This window comes from Spodoptera frugiperda, chromosome 6, assembly GCF_023101765.2.
Source record: "Spodoptera frugiperda isolate SF20-4 chromosome 6, AGI-APGP_CSIRO_Sfru_2.0, whole genome shotgun sequence".
In the NCBI taxonomy this organism is placed as follows: Eukaryota; Metazoa; Arthropoda; class Insecta; order Lepidoptera; family Noctuidae; genus Spodoptera; species Spodoptera frugiperda.
Genome location: NC_064217.1, coordinates 1,998,696 through 2,018,096, shown reverse-complemented (window position 1 = coordinate 2,018,096; position 19,401 = coordinate 1,998,696). Strand labels below are relative to the sequence as shown.

Below are 19,401 nucleotides of genomic sequence, written 5' to 3'. Positions count from 1 at the left end.
TATATTGCTATGTATCAGGAGTCCCCTAATTCCATCGGAGCTATCCGATAAATGGTGAAAAGAGGGTTTATATTGTACAGAGGATTTACGTGCTGTAGACGTGCACGAAGTCTACCTACCCCTTCGGTGATGAAAGTTCCACATAGTATTATTTAATTGGGAAAAGATAAAATTAACACAAGCCAGGTGTTGTTAAACAAAATCATGATTTAAGTGTTAAAGTGAAACATACAGGGTGAACGTAATACAGCAATAATTCAAAACATGAGCCCGACACGTGTGCATGACATTATGCATATTGTCGGCGCGTCTCCTGTCTGCAGGTTTCATTAAAATTCTCTTAAACAACCAAAAAGCTGTTTATTTTAAAGTTACTATGGTATAGCATATTTAACATAGTATTGTACTATTGTACTTTTAAAAAAAAGAAAATTTGTGCTATATGTACAACAAAGCTCATCGTATGTTTTATTTACCGTAATTTAAATTCAAATTCAAAGCATTTATTTCAGACCTTTGTTTGACCTATAACATAGTATTTTGCTATCAAAGAAATGTCGTTCATTATTTACAACAAAGTTCAAATTTAGATCTTAATTTTACTGGTTAAAAATATACCTAATGTAACGCATATAAAGTAATAAATTAGTACCTTATTTAAAATTATGTAGGGTACAATATTTTTTTAAATAATTATATTATCTAAAAAAAGAAAGTTATTAAGAGGCAACTTCTGCCTACATTTAAGAAGACTTGTCTTTGTAATAAAAATCATAAAATACACCTGCGTCTAAATAAAGTGATTTGTTTCCGTAGTTAAAGAGCTACTTTTGCGTGATATCCTCGTGGTTCCTCGATAAAAAGACTATCTAACACAAAAATAACTATTCATTTCGGACCAGTAGTTCCGGAGATTAGTGCGTTCAAACGAACCAGCTTTATATAATAAAAAAGTATAAGATTAAAATAAAAGTGTGAAACTCTCATTTAACCTCAACTAAATTAGTTTTAATATTCAAAGTTTGTAAGAAAATTAAACGTTCAATCTCAAGGAAGAATTTACAAATTAAGTAGCTGCAAAGAATACTTACAAACTTACTGAAGATGACAATTAAAGTGAGTTTTATGTTTAATTTTCTACAAGTTAGAACCTAGATAGATATTGTTTTAAAAAGCGGCCAAGTTAATTTTTACACATATTACAAGCAAGTTTTATATCTCTAACTAATAAGTTGGCATGTGTCGACATTGTCTCAATACTAAAACATATTAATAGCGTCACTTTTAATACTTTGGTTTATGATTTCTAGATGATTTCTCCTAAATGTAAAATAATATAATAAAATATCAGTTACCACAAATATATATAAGTTGTTGAACTTATAAATAACAACGTAATAGTAATAAGTTCAACAAATAACAAGGTAACACTAAGAATAGATTTGATTGTGTGGAAAAAACCATTTTATTATTTTGTCGTGTAATGCTTGATTCACATTTTTTTCTTGTCAACAATCTTTAGGATAAAAGCTAACAAATTTATCCTTCTGCTTGTGTTATGATGGCCAGTAATTTTTTTTTTGCAAATGAATGAATGATATTTTTATAGAATGATATTTTTTTAGGAACTAAATAATAACACAGTGTCAACCTAGTTATACCTAGACTACTTAATATTCAAATATAAACAACTTAAATACATAAACCTACCAACATTTTCAAAATAACCAACTTTTTATCTTCTTGCCTATAAATAAACCCTTCGGAATACCTTAAAGAGGCCCAACTTTCTATCCCACTTGGGTAAAAATAATCCCCTAGTTAATTACGACCTTAAAAGGTATTTCCTTCGCTGTCTTTCGCTTTTACGTTTCAAAAGCTATTTTTCAGAGTCCGTCTGTCTATTCCGTTCACTCATTAATCTGCCCGTTGGACAGTCTGTGACGAACAACTGGATAGATGGGTTGAATGATATTCAAACTTACTGGAAGTTCCTCGCGATAGTTTTGTTAAAAAACTTTTCTTTTATATTATTATCTTTGTGGTGAATGGATAAATGGGTAAGAAGTTGTCCTTTCTGTGTGCTTTAAAATGAGAAGTTTTCATACAATACTTTATTAAAATGATTGGTGGATTTTTTAAGTATCTTTGAGTGAAAAATCTTAGCAATGTTTTGACCTAGACACGTGTGTTACTTAATTTTTTTATTTATAGAATATTCTGCTTAAACTGCTCAACCATTTTGTCGTCCTCATCATCTGCTGGAAGACATTCTCTACTGAACAAAAACTTCTCATCAGTGATAAAACCCTTAATAAGATGTAGGTTGCTTCGTCTAGTATTAAGTGGCCTATGAATACTTGCAACACTTGTAAATTAAAAACAAAATTACCGCAAAAAAAAAAAACAATCAGTAAAACACCTAAATAACACTAATCTAATTAAGCACTACACGCACACACACTAAACCCCCCAAAAACAGGCTTATAAAAATAAAAATAACTTATAAGACAACAACTTCCCGCCTTCCTTTCAACGTATAAAGAAAGTACTTTTAAAACGAATAAGACAGTAAAATAAATGGCCAGTAACAAAGGGTAGGAAGATACACAACACTCTCACAGCTGCATCAGGCCTTAAGTGCTTACTCGTGTCAGATGTATGTTGTCAAGGGCAAAGAACTTTTTCCCTAAAGAAAAAAAAAACAGCACCTAGTTATTTATAAGGTAGGCGTTTTAATGTACATAGTGCTGCCTTGTTCTCTGTTTTATTTTTTACGAAGAGTGACTTACACGATGTTTTGGGAGATGTAGATAATTAGGTTTTTTTTTCTGTTCGGAGTTTTTTGGCTACATGTTATTTGTAAGAAGTTAAGAAGATTAAAGTACTACTTATAACTTACTGTTATTTGCTACATGAAAACTGTTTATTCATTCCTTTACCTAAAAACTGTTCACAAATAGTTGGGTATTTTTTTTTATAATTTGACTGATTTCGTTATACTTGACTTACGCAAGGTCTCCTTAGAGGGTGTTTACAGAAGTTCTCCATCGCGACTATAAGCTTGTCTTAAGCTTCACGCTTCGTTTGATCTGGCGTTCATTTGGACTTTCGTGGCACTCGTCAAAGAATATAGTCTCGAACCGGCCAATTTTGTGATAGGTGTATATTAATATTAAAATGTCAATACACAATAATACTAACAACAAACATAGTCATAAAACCAGTTAACATAATAAACGAAATACCAATCCTCAGTGAAACAAAAGTTTTATCAAAATGAAAAACTGTCACTTCCAGTTCCTAAACAGCTAAGTTAAAGCCTCAGTCTTGTTTTTGAAGTGCATTAAGATTGATTTACGCCAACCAGGTGGTGTGTTCTCGGCATACTTTAAATTTTCCATTGTTTTTTTTTTCAGTTCCATCCATCCCATCCCATTCATTCATTCATTTCATTTCATTTGTGTTTCATTCCATTCATTCACTTAATTTTTCAGTTCATTCTCTTATGGAAAGTGCTGAAGATGGATTTTTATTATGATTACTTCGTTTCTTAGAATATTATTATGGTGTAGGTCGATATTATTAATTTAAGAACTCATTAGCTTAATGAATAAAAAGTTAGTCACTTTGTTTCATCATGCGAAGAGTGATGTTTATGATCTTGAAAACGGGTGTCGGCAATCGCACAACGATCTGCGGACGGCGAGCAAGGGTAGCCCGTCCGACCAGAACCAGACCCGTCCGTTCCGCGTGCGCCTCAAAGGGCCATCAGCCCACCACAGGTAGGGTCCGGTAGGGCTGATGTCCGATCCGGAGCTGCGGGTTTACCGGGGCCCAGGCACGAAATGTACAAGTAGTAACGGTATGGTTTTTAGTCAGTAGTCTGACACTCCCTCTTGCACGCCTCGTCAAAGGAAAAAGAAATTTAACGACACTTTCCTTAAAAAATAAGAAAAGAAATGTTTTTCTTACTACTAGATTTTTCTTACTGTAATTAGCATATTTTTTCAGATAACAAATTGAAATCTAAACCCTATACTCTTAACCGTAGGTACATTTTTCTCTACAAAAAGGCTTGATAAAGACCATAATTAATACAAGATTTATTATTAAACTTAGTTACATGATACGAAGGCTGTAACTAAACGTGTACATGACATACTCGATTAAGTATCCCTGGATTGCCTTTAAGAAGCGAGCGACAAAGTAGTGTGTTTGACGGCTGAACGGCGACAAGAAAAGTGTATGGAATACCGTCATATGCAACTACCGAGGATTGTTGTGAATATTTTCACGTTCTCTTGGGTTTAGGAGAAAAATATTTTTCATTTTAATGTTAGACCTTTAATGTTTTATTTCCTAGTTTCGCTCCAACCTCTAAATAAGAAGTTTTATTTAGAAGATTTCATTCTTAAACATCATATACACAACATGTAGCCACGTTATCACGTATTTGCAAACTCCATGATATAAAGATCCCCATACCTAAAGACTCATTTCTTTCGACTGCACGGCTGACGCGGTGGCTATGCAACCGGCTCCCGCGTAACGTGTCGCGGGTTTGATTCCTGTGCGGGGCAACACTTTGTGTGATCCACAAAATGTTGTCTGGGGTCTGGGTGTCATGGTGTATGTTTACTTGTATGTTTGTAAACGCACCCACAACACAGGAGAAAATCCTAGTTTTGTGAGGCAACGTTTCTTTTTTTTTAAATCTCGTTAATGTAACTCATTTCCCAAACGATCAATCGAACCCTTCATCCAATCCAATCACTAAAAATCAGGCAAACTAGTTCGACTAAGTAAAATATTTATTTTTAAACCGAAAACCTCAACAAAGTAATTCTACACCCCAAATCTAATACTGAGAGTCCTATTCAGAACTAATTTCTAATTGGAAACTTGTAGGTTCGTACTGCATCTATTGAATATTGAAATGCAATAATCAGTCGCCGGGGAAGGCTGTCCCGGCTCGAGACTTCCGCTGTCAATTTGTCCCGGGAATAGTACATTTTGTTGGTGACTGCAGTAGCTAGGAGGTAGGAACGAAGTTGCATGGAATAAATATGAAGGTTTTACAGGACCTTATTGTATTTGTAGTCCAAAGTTTAAGTAACATTTATTTTGATAATTACAAAAGAGGAAATTGCTTAGCAATTTGCTACAATTCCGAATGATGGTATTTAATAGCATTAGAACTCACAACGGGATATTTACCATGTTTATTAATTTTCTTGAGTTTCCGATATTTCGGCATTCATGCAAGCGCCATGATCACGGATGAACTGGAGTATACCCGGGCTCCACTTCAAGTTCTAATGATATTGTTAGTGACCATGTCAGTTTAAAAATTTAGATGGTATCTAATAATTAAAACAGGAAAGTGATCTTCCTAAACTTTACTGTAATTTCTAATAACAAAATTAATATAATTCTCAAGATCTACAATGTAGTTTAGACTTGGCCAAACCAGATTGTGGTCGGAGCAGAATTTTAATGAAATTTAATATTCCAGAATATCAGTGTTTAACAAGGAACTCAAAGAGTATTATTTTATTACTTCAACGTGATTTATTACTGTTCATTATAACTGGGAAAACTTTAAGACTTACTTAAGTATCAATAAAATTATTATATTGCTATCACTAGCATCTGCCAGCAGCTTCGTTTACGATCCTACAGGACAAAAAGTATCTTATCACCCAAGTCTGCTCATACTCTGTATGTATACCAAATTTCATCAAAATCTGTTCAGTAGTTTCAGTGTGATTGACGGATAAACATCAAACTGTAAGATATAAACAGCATTGGCATTTAAGAGGATATTATATACACATTCCCCAACATTACTAGAGAAATGACAGTAAATGAGATTTTAACTAGGTACATGAACAAAGTCGTTAAAAAAACTAGTTGAATATAAATCTGCCTCTATATTCCTTTAGCAGCTCCACGGTACATTTATTACAGATAGCTGTGCCTGTCAGTTCAGCAATAGCAATAATAGGTAGAATTCGAAATTATATCGTTTCGAATGAAACTATTGTTGCTACCTAAGACGTCTATCTGATTCAATGTCTTTTGAATGAATAATAACTATTTTCTGGTGGTATTTTCCTTCTGTAGATATGTATGTGAGATGTTTTGTAGGTAAACTAAGTTGCAAAATGTTAAGCGTTTTAGGTTTACTTTTGGATGTTTTTTTATTAATTTGTTGGTTGTTGTGATTTTAATAAATGTAATTGTGATACTTATCTATACAAATATGTACCCATATCGATGTCCTATTAAATGAATAGAATCCCTTTAAGCGTTTTACTGCAACCGAAGGTAGATTTTTATGTTTCAATATACATATTCTTTCAAATTCAAAGTCAACGTTTTTTACTGTGAGCTAGTGGTTATAGAGATGTAACTGGTTTGTGTGCGTTTGCACTACTAATCAAGTATATTATAATAACTTTAGAGAGAAAAAGAAACGAAAAAAATGTTAATCATGAGTTAGCAACATTTTTGATCAAATTCCACATTTGCGTCAAAACAAAAAACGTCCTAGCCAGTACTAACTCGTCACTCGTCGTCTTTTGAAATGGAATATTACTTGAGAGTAAAAATAAATAGGTACTATTTACGGCCTACATAGTCAGACGACGTGTACATTTCTAATATTAGCTTCTCAAAGGCTAGTTAGGGATCACAGGGATCAAACTACACATTAAGCAAAGGATACGTTATTTATTTTAGTCCCTAAAACAAGTACAATGTTTGCCTTTTTCTGCTAATTGTTTTATTGACAGCTGTGACTTTGATACTTTAGAGGTTGAATAGTTCTATACTTAAGGATTAAACTTAGGTCAGAGTAATTGCTGGGGAACATTGGCAGCAAGTCATGATGACCATGAGACGATCCACGGACATATCAATGGGTGACGTCACAAATCTTATATTACTTATACATATGCAGTTTACATGCGAATAGGATAGAATTTTTTTGCATTGCATGACTCCGTTTGGCCTCCAATCCGATTTCTGCCAGAACGGCAAAGTGAAGGAGTGGCCGAAGTTGGTGCACACAGAAAATCTGCGAGTGATGAGATAGGTAGCACTACCTATTCCTATCACTGATGATGAGACTGCAACCATACATTGCCTACAATCACAGACTCCATATTATTTCTGAAAAATTTTATAAAATCTTCAAATCGAATACTTAATCATTTTGTATAAGAAACTGTAAACATAATATTTCAGATAGCTCAATATTAAAGTTCTATTCTAATATATTTTGTATTGAAAATATTTGCATGTTGTATCAAGTTTATTATAACCCATCTAAACCAAGTCATTCAATGATTTGCAAATGGCGTCCTAATATGACGTGTACACGTCTCATGCTCCTTCCTTAATCTAGTTCGAGACGTCTACGTCTGTGACGTCATCAATTAATCTGTGTGTAGTTTAGTGGAATGGATTGCTATGTTCCATGTTGCCTTGTTTGGTTTGTAATAAAAATTTAATTTGAAGTGAGAATTTGGCTTTCATGGTATTGTTTCTTTTTGCTTATGCAAGTTTTACTGGGACTATTGTGAATGTGCTATTGTGGCAATAATTATGTAGGTTGATTTAATTTAAAAAGCTTTTTAAGGGGGGAAAATCATCCAATGACTTCGCCCGCCTTGGACGAGGAGAGAGAGAGTGTTAGACTCTCACTGACTAAAAACCACCCGGTCTTACTTTACCTGCTTTTCAAGCCAGAGTCCCTGTAAACCCACTAGGTAGTACGCAACTCCGAATCAATTTAGAGCACTAAGTTAGCTATAGAGCTTATAATAATATAATAAATAAGTAATTACCCAGAAAATACTTCTAATAAACAGTAAAAAAATATGAAGAGTGTGGTTGGCTACATACTGATAAAACTCGCAGTTACATCATCACTCAATATTAATCTATTCAAATCCAGCCAACTCAAAATGTATGTAAGACTCCAATCTATCTTAAAACAACATTACAGCAAGCAAAATTGACTTTCCAAAGAAAATGTTACGGCGTCGATAAACCGAAGTTTAAAAGTAAATAAAATACGAAACGAAACGAAGTTTTAGTAATAAATCCGAAGAATCCTTAAGAATTGGTCTCGCTTTAAGCTAATTTTATTTAAGCGATATTCATTCCTGCAAATTAGGTTTGATTTGTTGAATTTTATTCCAGTTACTTCAAAAAAGTATTCGACGTCGTCTTGAATTCGTTTCTGGGTAAAAAGGAGTTGTATTTATTTATATAAGATCGTGTATAATCAGGTTAAGTTAGGTTAGTGTGAGTGAGTGATAACTGGCAATATGAAAACATCATGGCGTGTGTTACACGTTGTAGTTTTCATTCAATAAGTTGACTGCCTGAGAGGCCTCTAACTGTAGAAAATGAAAGCCTTTTTCTACTAAAGAATCACCTATTCTAAAAATATTTTTAACTTAGATTAAAGAACGCATAATTTGTTTGAATATTTGTCCGTCAATCACGCTGAAACGACGAAACGAATTTTGAAGCAATTTCGTAATCAGACAGGGTATGAGTTGATTTGATGATTGCCATACATACATGTATGTATGCCATACATGTATGCCACGGGAATCGGAGCAAAGACACTTCCAAGGCGAAACCAGGTTTGAAGGATCAGCTAGTGTGATATAAAAATATGGCTAGTATTAAACCACATAAAACAATTTTTTTTCAGCAAGTCAGTGTTTTTTATATACAGTATGCAATATGCATGCACAGTTTGTAATAAGAAAGATCACGGCTAACCAAATAGTACAGTCCCCACGTCTAAAATAATCTTGCAATATCAGAAGTATTAGAAATACGTTTAAACCAGATAGGAATTAAGAATAGTTAATAAGATTTTATTAAACTGATATTGACATTGGTTTGAAGATTAACCGCCCAGGTACCAATAAAATAAATTGCCAAGTCATAAAAATGTTTCTCAATGACTCGCTAATCTATCATTGTCGCCTCGCCTTACATCAAAAGTCTCATTGCATACAAATCTCCAGAATTATCTGTAGAACTGTAATTTCAAGATTTTATAGAGCAAAGCTTCTAAGAATTAAAGCCTGTAATTGTTGTATTAAGGATTGTTAAATTGCTTCTATGCTTTTTTAAATTGTTTGAAAACGGTTAGTGTTTAATAGAATTTTAATAGTTTTGTTTGTTCAATGCTAAAAGTGTTGTAGTAATGTTGTTAATTGGAATTTTATTAAATAAAAATAACGGTTTATTCAAGTAAATCTACTGAGAAAAACTCTATTAGTTTTGAGTCACAGAGGGGTGCTTACTCATGAACAGCGTGTGCAGATCGCTTTAGTATATTCTCGATAGTTCTGTATACAACTGTAATGTTATTTTTATTAGTTTTTAAGTCAAACTGGGGCTACCACCATCAAATGTAAAAAAGTAAAGCAAGTGTGGGCAAGGGGTGGAGTTCAGCCTATTAGAATCAACTACAAAACTGATGACACGTCAATGTTTACAAACTATTGCAAACTAATTCAAGCTCTTCTCAGTGCTATTTATTAAATACTTACTTATTCTCCAACCTTCTATAAGCCTACTAAACCCGATTATACTTCCACACTTCAACAAACAACACAAAATTAATAACATTAAAATATCCCAAAAACATTTACAACCAATTTAATAACAGAGTTTAAACTCGACCAACTTTTGTGTAATCACGGCAAAATGTCCTGACAATCGCACTTGTATCATACAACGCGGTCGTACGTCGACAATTACGTACGTGACGTCATAACGTTACCAACTTTGCGTTACCGTCGCGTCCGAAACGTGACGAGCATCGCGTGCAAGACTGCAACTGTTCGCACTTCAGATTTAATTTGTTGTGGCTTTACAATTGTGTGAGTGGAATTGCTACTTTTTGTTATATATGTTTTTTATTATTTTGTGTTTTATTTTAAATAAGGTAATGTTGGTTTGTATTGTAGCTAGATTGTTACAGTTTAGGATTAGTTTTAATGTAACGATAATTTCTAAACTGTTATTAACTATTTATGTTACAAGCTTAGGGAAAATTACAATAATTTATGAACTTCTTATTATCAATCAAAATCAAGCATTATAAAAGATGTATCTATATTATAAGTATATTCCATTCACAAATTAATTTACAATCCGTGATAAATGCCTCTCTGAAAAATCTTATTACCATACTATTTCAAAATGTATAGCAATAAACCAACCATTAAGTACAATTTTAAATCAATCCAAACATTAAAAAGTAAAAAAATAATAAAAGAAACTTAATCTTAAAGTACCTAAGAATGTACTAATAATTTAAAAAAATACGTCGCGTTGGGGGCCGCTCCTAATTATTTCTTAGAATTATTCTATTATATTCTAAAATAGAAATATAGCGGTGCGGGCGGCGGTGTACAGTCCATATGAATGCGGTCCCCCAACGAGACGTATTTTTTTAGAATTATTAGTACATTCTTAGGTACTTTAAGATTAAGTTTCTTTTATTATTTTTTTACTTTTTAAAGGGAAATTAAGTTTTTTGTCGGGGGTTTTTTAAATTTTTAATTAAATTTTTTATTTTATACTTTTTATAGGTAGGTTAGGTTAAGTTAGGCTTAGTATATTACATATACTTACTATAATTTCGATTCTTGTTAAGGTAAAGATTACATTCGAGGTCAAGCTCGTTCGCTTTTATTTTTATTTTTTTGACTTATTAATTACTAATTTTTGTTTCTACATATAAGTAGGCTAAAGATTACATTGGTGCAAGATTTTTTGTTTATAATAAAACGATAAACATTTTTTTTATATTTTTGTTATTAAATTTTTAATTTAATTATTTTTTTTTATTTTTATTTAAATTTTTATTTCTGTTAATAAGAAAACATAATATCTTTTAATATCTTCTTTCATTGCGGTTTAATTTGAGACCCCATCCCAGTATATTTGCAGACCTTCGGCTAATCTCCCCACTTTCACCGCCCATAACTTTAAAACGGCTTAACCGATTTTCCTCAAACATGTCTAAGAACACTCGCACGTAAGTCCCCTTTCATACGAAAAAAACTAAATTGAAATCACTGCATCCGTTTGGGAGTTATGATGCCACAGACAGACAGACAGACAGACAGACAGACAGACAGACAGACAGACAGACAGACAGACACGTCAAACTTATAACACCCCTCTTTTTGCGTCGGGGGTTAAAAAGTAACCTTTAAACTAAAATAAATAAAAACCAGAACTTTCCAATTTGAAATTGAACTTCTCTAAATCGGTGGCTTTCCAAAAATCCCGGTTCTCTAGCGTCCGGGATATTAAACGACAATTCACACAATCGTACATTGCAATATGGGAGGTTTTACAGGATACAAGCGATCTAGTCTGAGCCACTAGCTTATGAGTTATTGCTTTAGCTTACTGCAAAACCTGGATTTGGAACCTAGTTGTTCTATTTTGATGGAAATTTATATTTTCTGTGTATGATATGATATGTTTGTTATTCAGTCGATAGATTAGGTTAATTAACTTTTAGAAACACAGCCGATGTAAAAAGGAAAATTGCAAAGTAAGATTAATCTTAATCAGACCCTACGCGTTACTCAGAACATCAGGTATACCTGATCAAGCTGGTAGTGCCAATACAGTTTTTTTTTTAGTTTTTATTCCCCATTAGATGTATTTTCAGCATGCATTGTGCAACACCACCCTCCCGCCCGCAATTAAACGCTCAAGCAAGAGAGATGCAATACGAAAACACACATACGACATGCAACAAACCACTTGACATATGTATCGCTCCTCCACGGAGCATCTTCAGGAGTTGTCGACTCGGCGGCTTCCGCAACTGCTTGAGCATTCGATGATATAATAGTGACAGTTACAAACAAATCAGTTGACGTCAATCATCAGAGCGTTAAAAAAAAATTCCAAGGATAATCCGGGAGACGTATAACACATTGAATAACTTCTCAATAAAATAACACGAGTACTTTATTACAGTAAGAACCTACTATGACTTTATACAGCAACATACTCTGTCGAACTCTAAAACAACACAGTATAAAGAAGACAGTGATGAGCCACGTTATGTTGAACAAAGTTCGCGTTGCACTAACACTTCTTTGTGTTCATGTTCATAACATGTTCATGAATTTTGTTGCTTTCGTACGTGCTATGAACTGACAATCCATTCACGCGACAGTACGAATATAAGGGTAACCGCGCGATGTAACGCGCGTTTGTTGTTTTATGATGAACAAAGTTATGAGTAGAAATAAAATATAAATTATAGAAATAATAATAAGTGTTGCTAATACTATTTCATCATTTTATAATCACCTTGTTCTATTTTTATTCCTTCAGGGATAAGAGTGGTCTTATTATACTTCGCTTCAAAGATAAAAGGCGTGATGGTTTAAAAAAAAATCTTAAGTAAGCTCTATATTGTTTACACAAAAACATGCTGATTATAGCAGCTAAACGCAGAAACAGAGAGAGCTAGAATACAATAGCAACAAAACCCACTATCGTGCATAACGAAAGCCATACCATAATATCGCGTCTACAGCGCTCAATTCAATGCGTAAGTGAGTTCCAGCCCTTAAAAAGTTTGCTTGACAATTTCGCACTTACAAGAAACTTTGGAGCGGTGAGTTTTAGTCGTTGATGTTACATTATGTACGTACTACATATATTTCAGTATGTTAACTGTTAAGTTTAAAATTTCGAAGTAACTTTTGCTTTGAATAGTCTGTGTTGTCATTATATTTGGGAATTTATTATGGTTACTTGCTTGAAGAGAAATATGGGTTCTGTTAAAAGGTCTTATACTGTAGAATACAGTTAATATTACAAAGCAAATAAGAGACTTGATTTTGGTTTTTAGTACTTTTTATCTTACTAATATTAGAAATGTGAAAGTTTGTGTGTGTATATCTGTTACTCAATAACACCAAAACGGCTGAAGGTATCGGGATAAAATTTGGAACAAGGATGAATTATAGTCTGGGATAACAGATAAGCTCCTTTTTATTCTATAGAAAAACGGACAAAGTCACTGACAGAAGCTAGTTTACATAAATTAATTACGGATTTAATCATTCAATATCAATTTATAAATGTAAAAACTGAAAACGAAAACGATTAAAATAAACAAATATACGTTAGGTTTAATAATTTTATACATTAAACCCACATCAATGGGTTTAATAGTTTCTATGAGCAGATCATATTTTCTAAAGCATTTTAAATATAAAAAAATATATAACCAAATAGAAAAGGGTAATAAAATAAAATGTTTATTTTATATTTATTCGAAGCCCACATTCATAAATTTTGTAGTGTGTGACGACTGTAATATCTATAAATATGAATTTATAGCGGATCGTAGAAGTTTTCTAGTAAGAAAAACGAACGAACGAATTATTTTTATTATATAAAGCTCTAAGGAGTTGTGACCTACATTTTTTTTAGTAAGCTATTTAATGCATGGTATTATAGTAATGTGGACTACTTTCAAGTGGAAATTAGTTGAGGTTGCTGCATAAAATTAACAATAATACCATTCTGAATTGAATTTTTCACCTTAACACTTTTCACAATTTCGAAAGTGCCTGCATTAGAGAATGACCTTATTGAAAACCATTTCAAACTCTCTCCTGCATTCTTAATATAACTGAGGACTGCAAAATGTTTTTTTAGTCCAATTCAACGCTGGGCTATGAAGAAGTGCAAGGAATTACCAAAGCGAAACTTAAAACATGAATTAGAACGCAGTGGTTTTTAGTCAAAAAGGACATTCGATTGGTTTCCTCTCGAAAAAAAATGCAAAGCCAGATTAGAAGATCAAAAGTGAAACTAAAAGGAATCAGCTACCGTTAACCATAAAATTAGCAAAACATAAATAAATCAATGACTACACCTTGTTCCAGTACTAAACATATTCCACAGCAATTTACATCAACTTTTCATGGTACTAAGTGCTACCAGATCTCTGCATGTTTGGCAACGAGGATGCGTCTTACGCTAAAGTATGCATAAGTTCTGCGCTCCACCTATTTGCATGAAGCTCCAAGAACGAAGAACTTGACTTGTTTATCATCTATTATATTATGAAGTTCGTAAAATTGTTTACTATTAAAGTTCGTCACGTCATCAGTTGTTGAGTTAGCCTAGTTACTAAACTGAATATCAATTTAGTAACTGCACGATCGGTTGGTGCGGTGACTGGGCAACTGGCTATTTCTAGAACTCAGTACTTCAAGTACCAATGTAGGTATTTCTGAGATACGTGTACTTTCTAAGATTATTTAGACATCACAAACAAATGGTGAAGAAAAAATTGCGAAGAAACCTGTTTCAAATCGCAAACCGGTATTGAGCAAGCGTGGTGATTAATGCTCGAAACTTTTCCGTATGAGAATAGGTCTTTCATCAACTGTGGCTATTTATAGGCGACTGATCATCACTATAGTTATTGAGCATGTAATATAGGAAATACAACTAATAACAATCTCAAAACCCAGTCAGAGTTTTCATTACATGTAACTACCACTACAGTCAACTATTCGTGCAAAGTTTAACAGCTTGCATTAGAAGTTAATTTGCCGCACCAGTTCAACTGAACTGAATTCAAAACTTTTTAACTACGTTTCGATCAAAATTCTTGCTTCAACTTAAACTATTACCTTAGTACCTGTAACTTTTCAATGGAATTAACACACGAACTTAAATTTGTCTTGTGACTTTGAAAGATTACGTTGCATTTGCTAATGGTTGGTGTAAGAGATGGAAAAGTTTTGGTTTTTTCTTTTCTTTTGGTATTTGATCGATTTAATTCTGTTCTTAAAAGACTTTGTATTATGACCATTCACATTATTTATTGTTTCTTAATATAACTCCTTTGAATTTTACACGGCAAAAGTTGATTTTATTAAAAACTGTTTTGTCTGTCTAAAAAAATTGCGTTCTGCGCGCGTCTTAAAGAGCCATCAGACTACCACGGATGGGCCTAGTAGGGCTGTGCTCCGGCTCGAAGAGCAACAGTATGAACGAGGTGGTTTTCAGTCAGTAAGAGTCTGACACTCTCTCGCCTTACCCAAGGCAGGAGAAGTCATTGGATGATTTGCCCCCTCAAAAATAAAAAAAAAGGTCGGAAATATAAGGATATAAGATACATATTACGAGGGTAATGGCTTAGAACACTCATATTCTTTATATGGGACACCAAAGAATCCGAATATGCCCTAATACGTCCTATCTTATGAATTCTTATTCCAGAAAACGGTGGAAGAAATGTATTGTATTTCTATTGTCGTGTTTGTTCCGCGTTATTTTCGTAAAATATTTTTTCTTAAGCATGTAGTTTTAGCGGGATGAGTTGCTATGATTTTTTATTGTATAAAAGAAATAAGGAAGTGATATGGAGTTGTATTGATGGTATTTTGATTTAAAATTGAAAAACAGGATTTTTAGCATTGCGCATGTGAACTTAGATGTAAACAAAAACACGACTACCAATGTTATTACGAATGGAATAAAGACTAAGTTTCCGTTACATAATATGGTTGAACAAAAAAGTACTTTCCAAAGTAATAATAATATTGTAGAACAAGAGTGCTTGTTCCAAAATGTTGAAGCGCACAAAAATAATAATATGAATGATACTACAATCCAAGTAAGTAATATGTCTATGGCGGAGGTGGTTCGTCATGGACGCGAATGGAGGGTGGGACAGCCTGACCTGGAATGGAAGGAGGTTCAGCGGCGTCGACATAAAAATAGACAGGAAGGTGTTAAGGGCAAGGCAGCCATCAGACCAGATGACAAATTTAAGCCGGCTGAAATAAAACTAAGTTTGTTTTTGTCGAATGTACACAAGGATACGTCGGAAAATGATATAGTTGATTACATATTTGCAAAAACAAAGGAATCGGTTTCTATACAGAAGATTAAAATGAAAATAGAAAAACCATATAACGCGTACAAGTTAATTGTGAATAAAGACGCCCTAAGTATGTTTTTGAGTACAGAAGTCTGGCCCGACGGTGTTACTTGTCGGCGTTTCAGACCATACAGAACTACCGTCAAAGTCGGCGAATAAAATAGACAAGTATCAACTTATCACTATGGATAATCACAACACGAACTTCATATCATTTAATTGTAAAAGTATAAAACGATCAGTTGATGGCGTCAGGGAACTGTGTGATATCGCTGATATTATTGCGCTGCAAGAAACTTGGCTTATGCCGCACGACCTTCCCTTCCTTGACTCAATTCATGCGGACTTCGCGAGTACCGGTACATCGGCGGTGGACACTGCGGCTGGCATGCTGAGGGGCAGGCCGTATGGTGGAGTTGCGCTGCTATGGCGCAAATCAGTGTTTCAAAATGTGTCAGTGATAACATGTGCAAATCCGCGAATCTCAGCAATACGTGTTGCGATGAAAGACTGTTATGTGTTAGTGCTAAGTGTTTACATGCCCGTCGACTGCAGTGAGAACTTACCTGAATTTACAGACTGCTTAGGTGCTATTAGTGCAATAATACAGGATAATAATGTCGAGTCAGTATTTGTGTTAGGTGATTTTAATGCGCATCCTGGTGAAAGTTTTTGTAATGAACTCCTGAACTTTTCACAAGAGCAAATGTGGATTTGTGCAGATTTAAACTACCTTAGTTTACAAGGCGCTTTTACTTTTATTAGTGAGGCGCATTGTACTGAGAGGTGGTTGGATCATTGTATTGTTACTCAGGCAGCTGCTCCATGTATAACTGATATATATGTAAAACATGATGTCTATTGGTCTGACCACTTTCCCTTAGTGATTAAATGTAATTTTAATGTAGCCTTAAGTAAAACTGAAGTTAAGCCCGCGCCACGTAATAGGGTATGTTGGGGGGATAGAAATGGATCTCAAATTAATTTATATTATAATTTATGTAACTCTAAGTTAAAAGATGTTGACTTTCCGATAGATTTTCAGTACTGTAGTGGTAAGCATTGTAATTTAAATAGTCATAAGCAAATTATAAACAAATTGTATAGTAGTATAGTAGATATTTTGTCTGAGTCGGCTCGCGCCTCCTATTATGTACCAAAGAAAAGTAGTCGTAGAAAGGTGCTGGCAGGGTGGAATAAGCATGTGAGCGAAGCTTACAGGACTGCTAGGCTGAAGTTTAGAACTTGGGTACTTAATGGTAAACCTACACAAAGTGAAATTTTTAATGAAATGATTGAAACACGAAAAATATTTAAGAGTAAGCTGAAATGGTGCCAAAAACACCAGGATCAAATTAAAATGGATATACTAGCCAAGCATCACACTAATTCAGATTTCAAAAAGTTTTGGAAAAGTACCAATAGTGCAAACATTAAGCCTAGCATTCCTGTAGGTGTCGAGGGTCTCTCCACTCCGAAGGAGATAGCCAACATGTTCAAAGACTATTTCTCCATAAAGTCTCCGCTGGGCCCGGCGTGTCGGGAGTTCGACGCCTGCCATAACGACATTACAACCGTCTTCCTTGCAAAGGATATAAAAATTGCTATCACAAAAATGACAGGCGGTAGATCTCCCGGCCATGACGGGCTCAGTGTTGAACATCTTAGATATGCTGGCCGGCACCTGCCCCGAGTGCTTGCCATGTTGTTTAACTTGTGTATGAGCCACGCATACCTCCCTCAGGAGTTGATGCGGACTTTGGTGGTACCCATACCTAAGAACAGGACAGGAGATATGGCAGACAAGACCAACTACAGGCCAATTTCCTTGGCGACTATTGTTGCCAAGGTGCTTGACAGTGTGCTCAACTCGCATTTTACTGAGCACATCCAGTTACACGACGCCCAGTTCGGATTCCGGCCTGGGTTGTCAACGGAAACAGCCATATTTAGTCTGAAGCACACTGTCAAGTACTACACAGACAGGCGTACGCCAGTGTATGCTTGTTTTCTAGACCTTAGTAAAGCCTTCGATTACGATGGTGGCAGAAGCTGGCTACGATGCCGCCAGAGTTGGCAACACTCTGGTATCTCAACCAGAAAAACAATGTAAAGTGGGCGGGCAGAAGCTGGCTGGGACAGGGGTGCCGCCAGAGTTGGCATGAACTCTCGGATGCGGGCGGGTTGGAGTGTGGGGTTAGGCAGGGGGGTTTGAGCTCACCCCTACTCTTCAACCTGTACGTAAACGCTCTTGTTGAGGAGCTCAGCAGCATGCGTGTGGGCTGTTATGTTGATGGTGTTTGTTGTAACAACTTCAGCTATGCGGACGACATGGTGCTGCTGGCTCCGTCAATTGGGGCTCTCCGGAAGTTGCTTGCAGTTTGTGAGTCTTTTGTGGCGGCACATGGACTTGTATATAATGTAAACAAGACTGTCTGCATGGTCTTCAAATCAGGTAATAAGGATCCACCTATCCAACCGATATTTTTGAATGGCGTCTCTTTAAATAGAGTACGTCAATTTAAATATCTTGGGCACTGGGTCACTGACGATTTGAAGGACGATGTGGACATGGAGAGGGAACGCAGAGCATTGTCAGTTCGGGCGAATATGTTGGCTCGCAGATTCTCTCGTTGTACAGACGCGGTTAAAATTACTTTGTTTAAGGCGTACTGCACCTCACTGTACACGGGAGGTCTGTGGGTTAACTACACCCAGAGAGCGTACAATGCTCTGCGGATCCAGTACAATAATGCGTTCAGGGCGCTGTTGCGGCTTCCACGTTTCTGTAGTGCATCAGCAATGTTTGCTGATGCTCACACGGATGGTTTCACAGCATTATGGCGCAAAAAGACGGCATCATTTATCAGTCGCCTGCGTGGAAGTCGCCACAGCATCCTGAGTGCTATAGCTGACAGGCACGACTGTCCACTAATGTGGAATTTAGTGCAGCGGACTAAGTCCCTGCTTAGTATTAAGTATTAGTTTAGTAATTTTAATTTTAATTTTTATAAATTTATTCCTCCTCATTGTCATTTGTGGACTTATGTTGTCTCTATTAATAAAGATTTATTATTATTATGTCTGTTCTTTACATAATCACGGGACCACAGGGTCCCGGACCTTTGGAAGGCGTACGAGGGGCCGAAGCCAACTCGCAGAGGCCCGTTGAACAATTTTGATCTAAATGTAATGGGACATCAGCCGGCGATTATCCCTGTATGCACTATGGAAGTACACCAAAGGACAATCCCCGGTTGATGCAGGACTATTGCGAGATATGGTAAAAGGAAATGATAGGGATATGGGTGTGGGTGGCTGTGGAATAGTTAACCGGTTAACTATGGGGACTATGGCCCCTGCCCCTGACCAATATTGAAAAATACGGATAAACAGGCAGGGGGTGACTC

General features: G+C 35.1%; 1 protein-coding gene across 1 annotated transcript; it reads left to right on the top strand.

Moving 5' to 3' along the window:
• Positions 1-18,262: 18,262 nt before the first annotated feature.
• On the top strand, positions 18,263-18,976 carry LOC126910796 (uncharacterized). Its single transcript, XM_050694477.1, has one exon. The coding sequence runs from the start codon at positions 18,263-18,265 to the stop codon at positions 18,974-18,976; it is 714 nt and encodes a 237-aa protein (XP_050550434.1).
• The last annotated feature ends 425 nt before the right edge of the window (positions 18,977-19,401 follow it).

Coding starts and splice junctions, on each gene's coding strand:
- LOC126910796 (XM_050694477.1), top strand. CDS start 18,263: ATGCGTGTGGGCTGTTATGTTGATGGTGTTTGTTGTAACAACTTCAGC.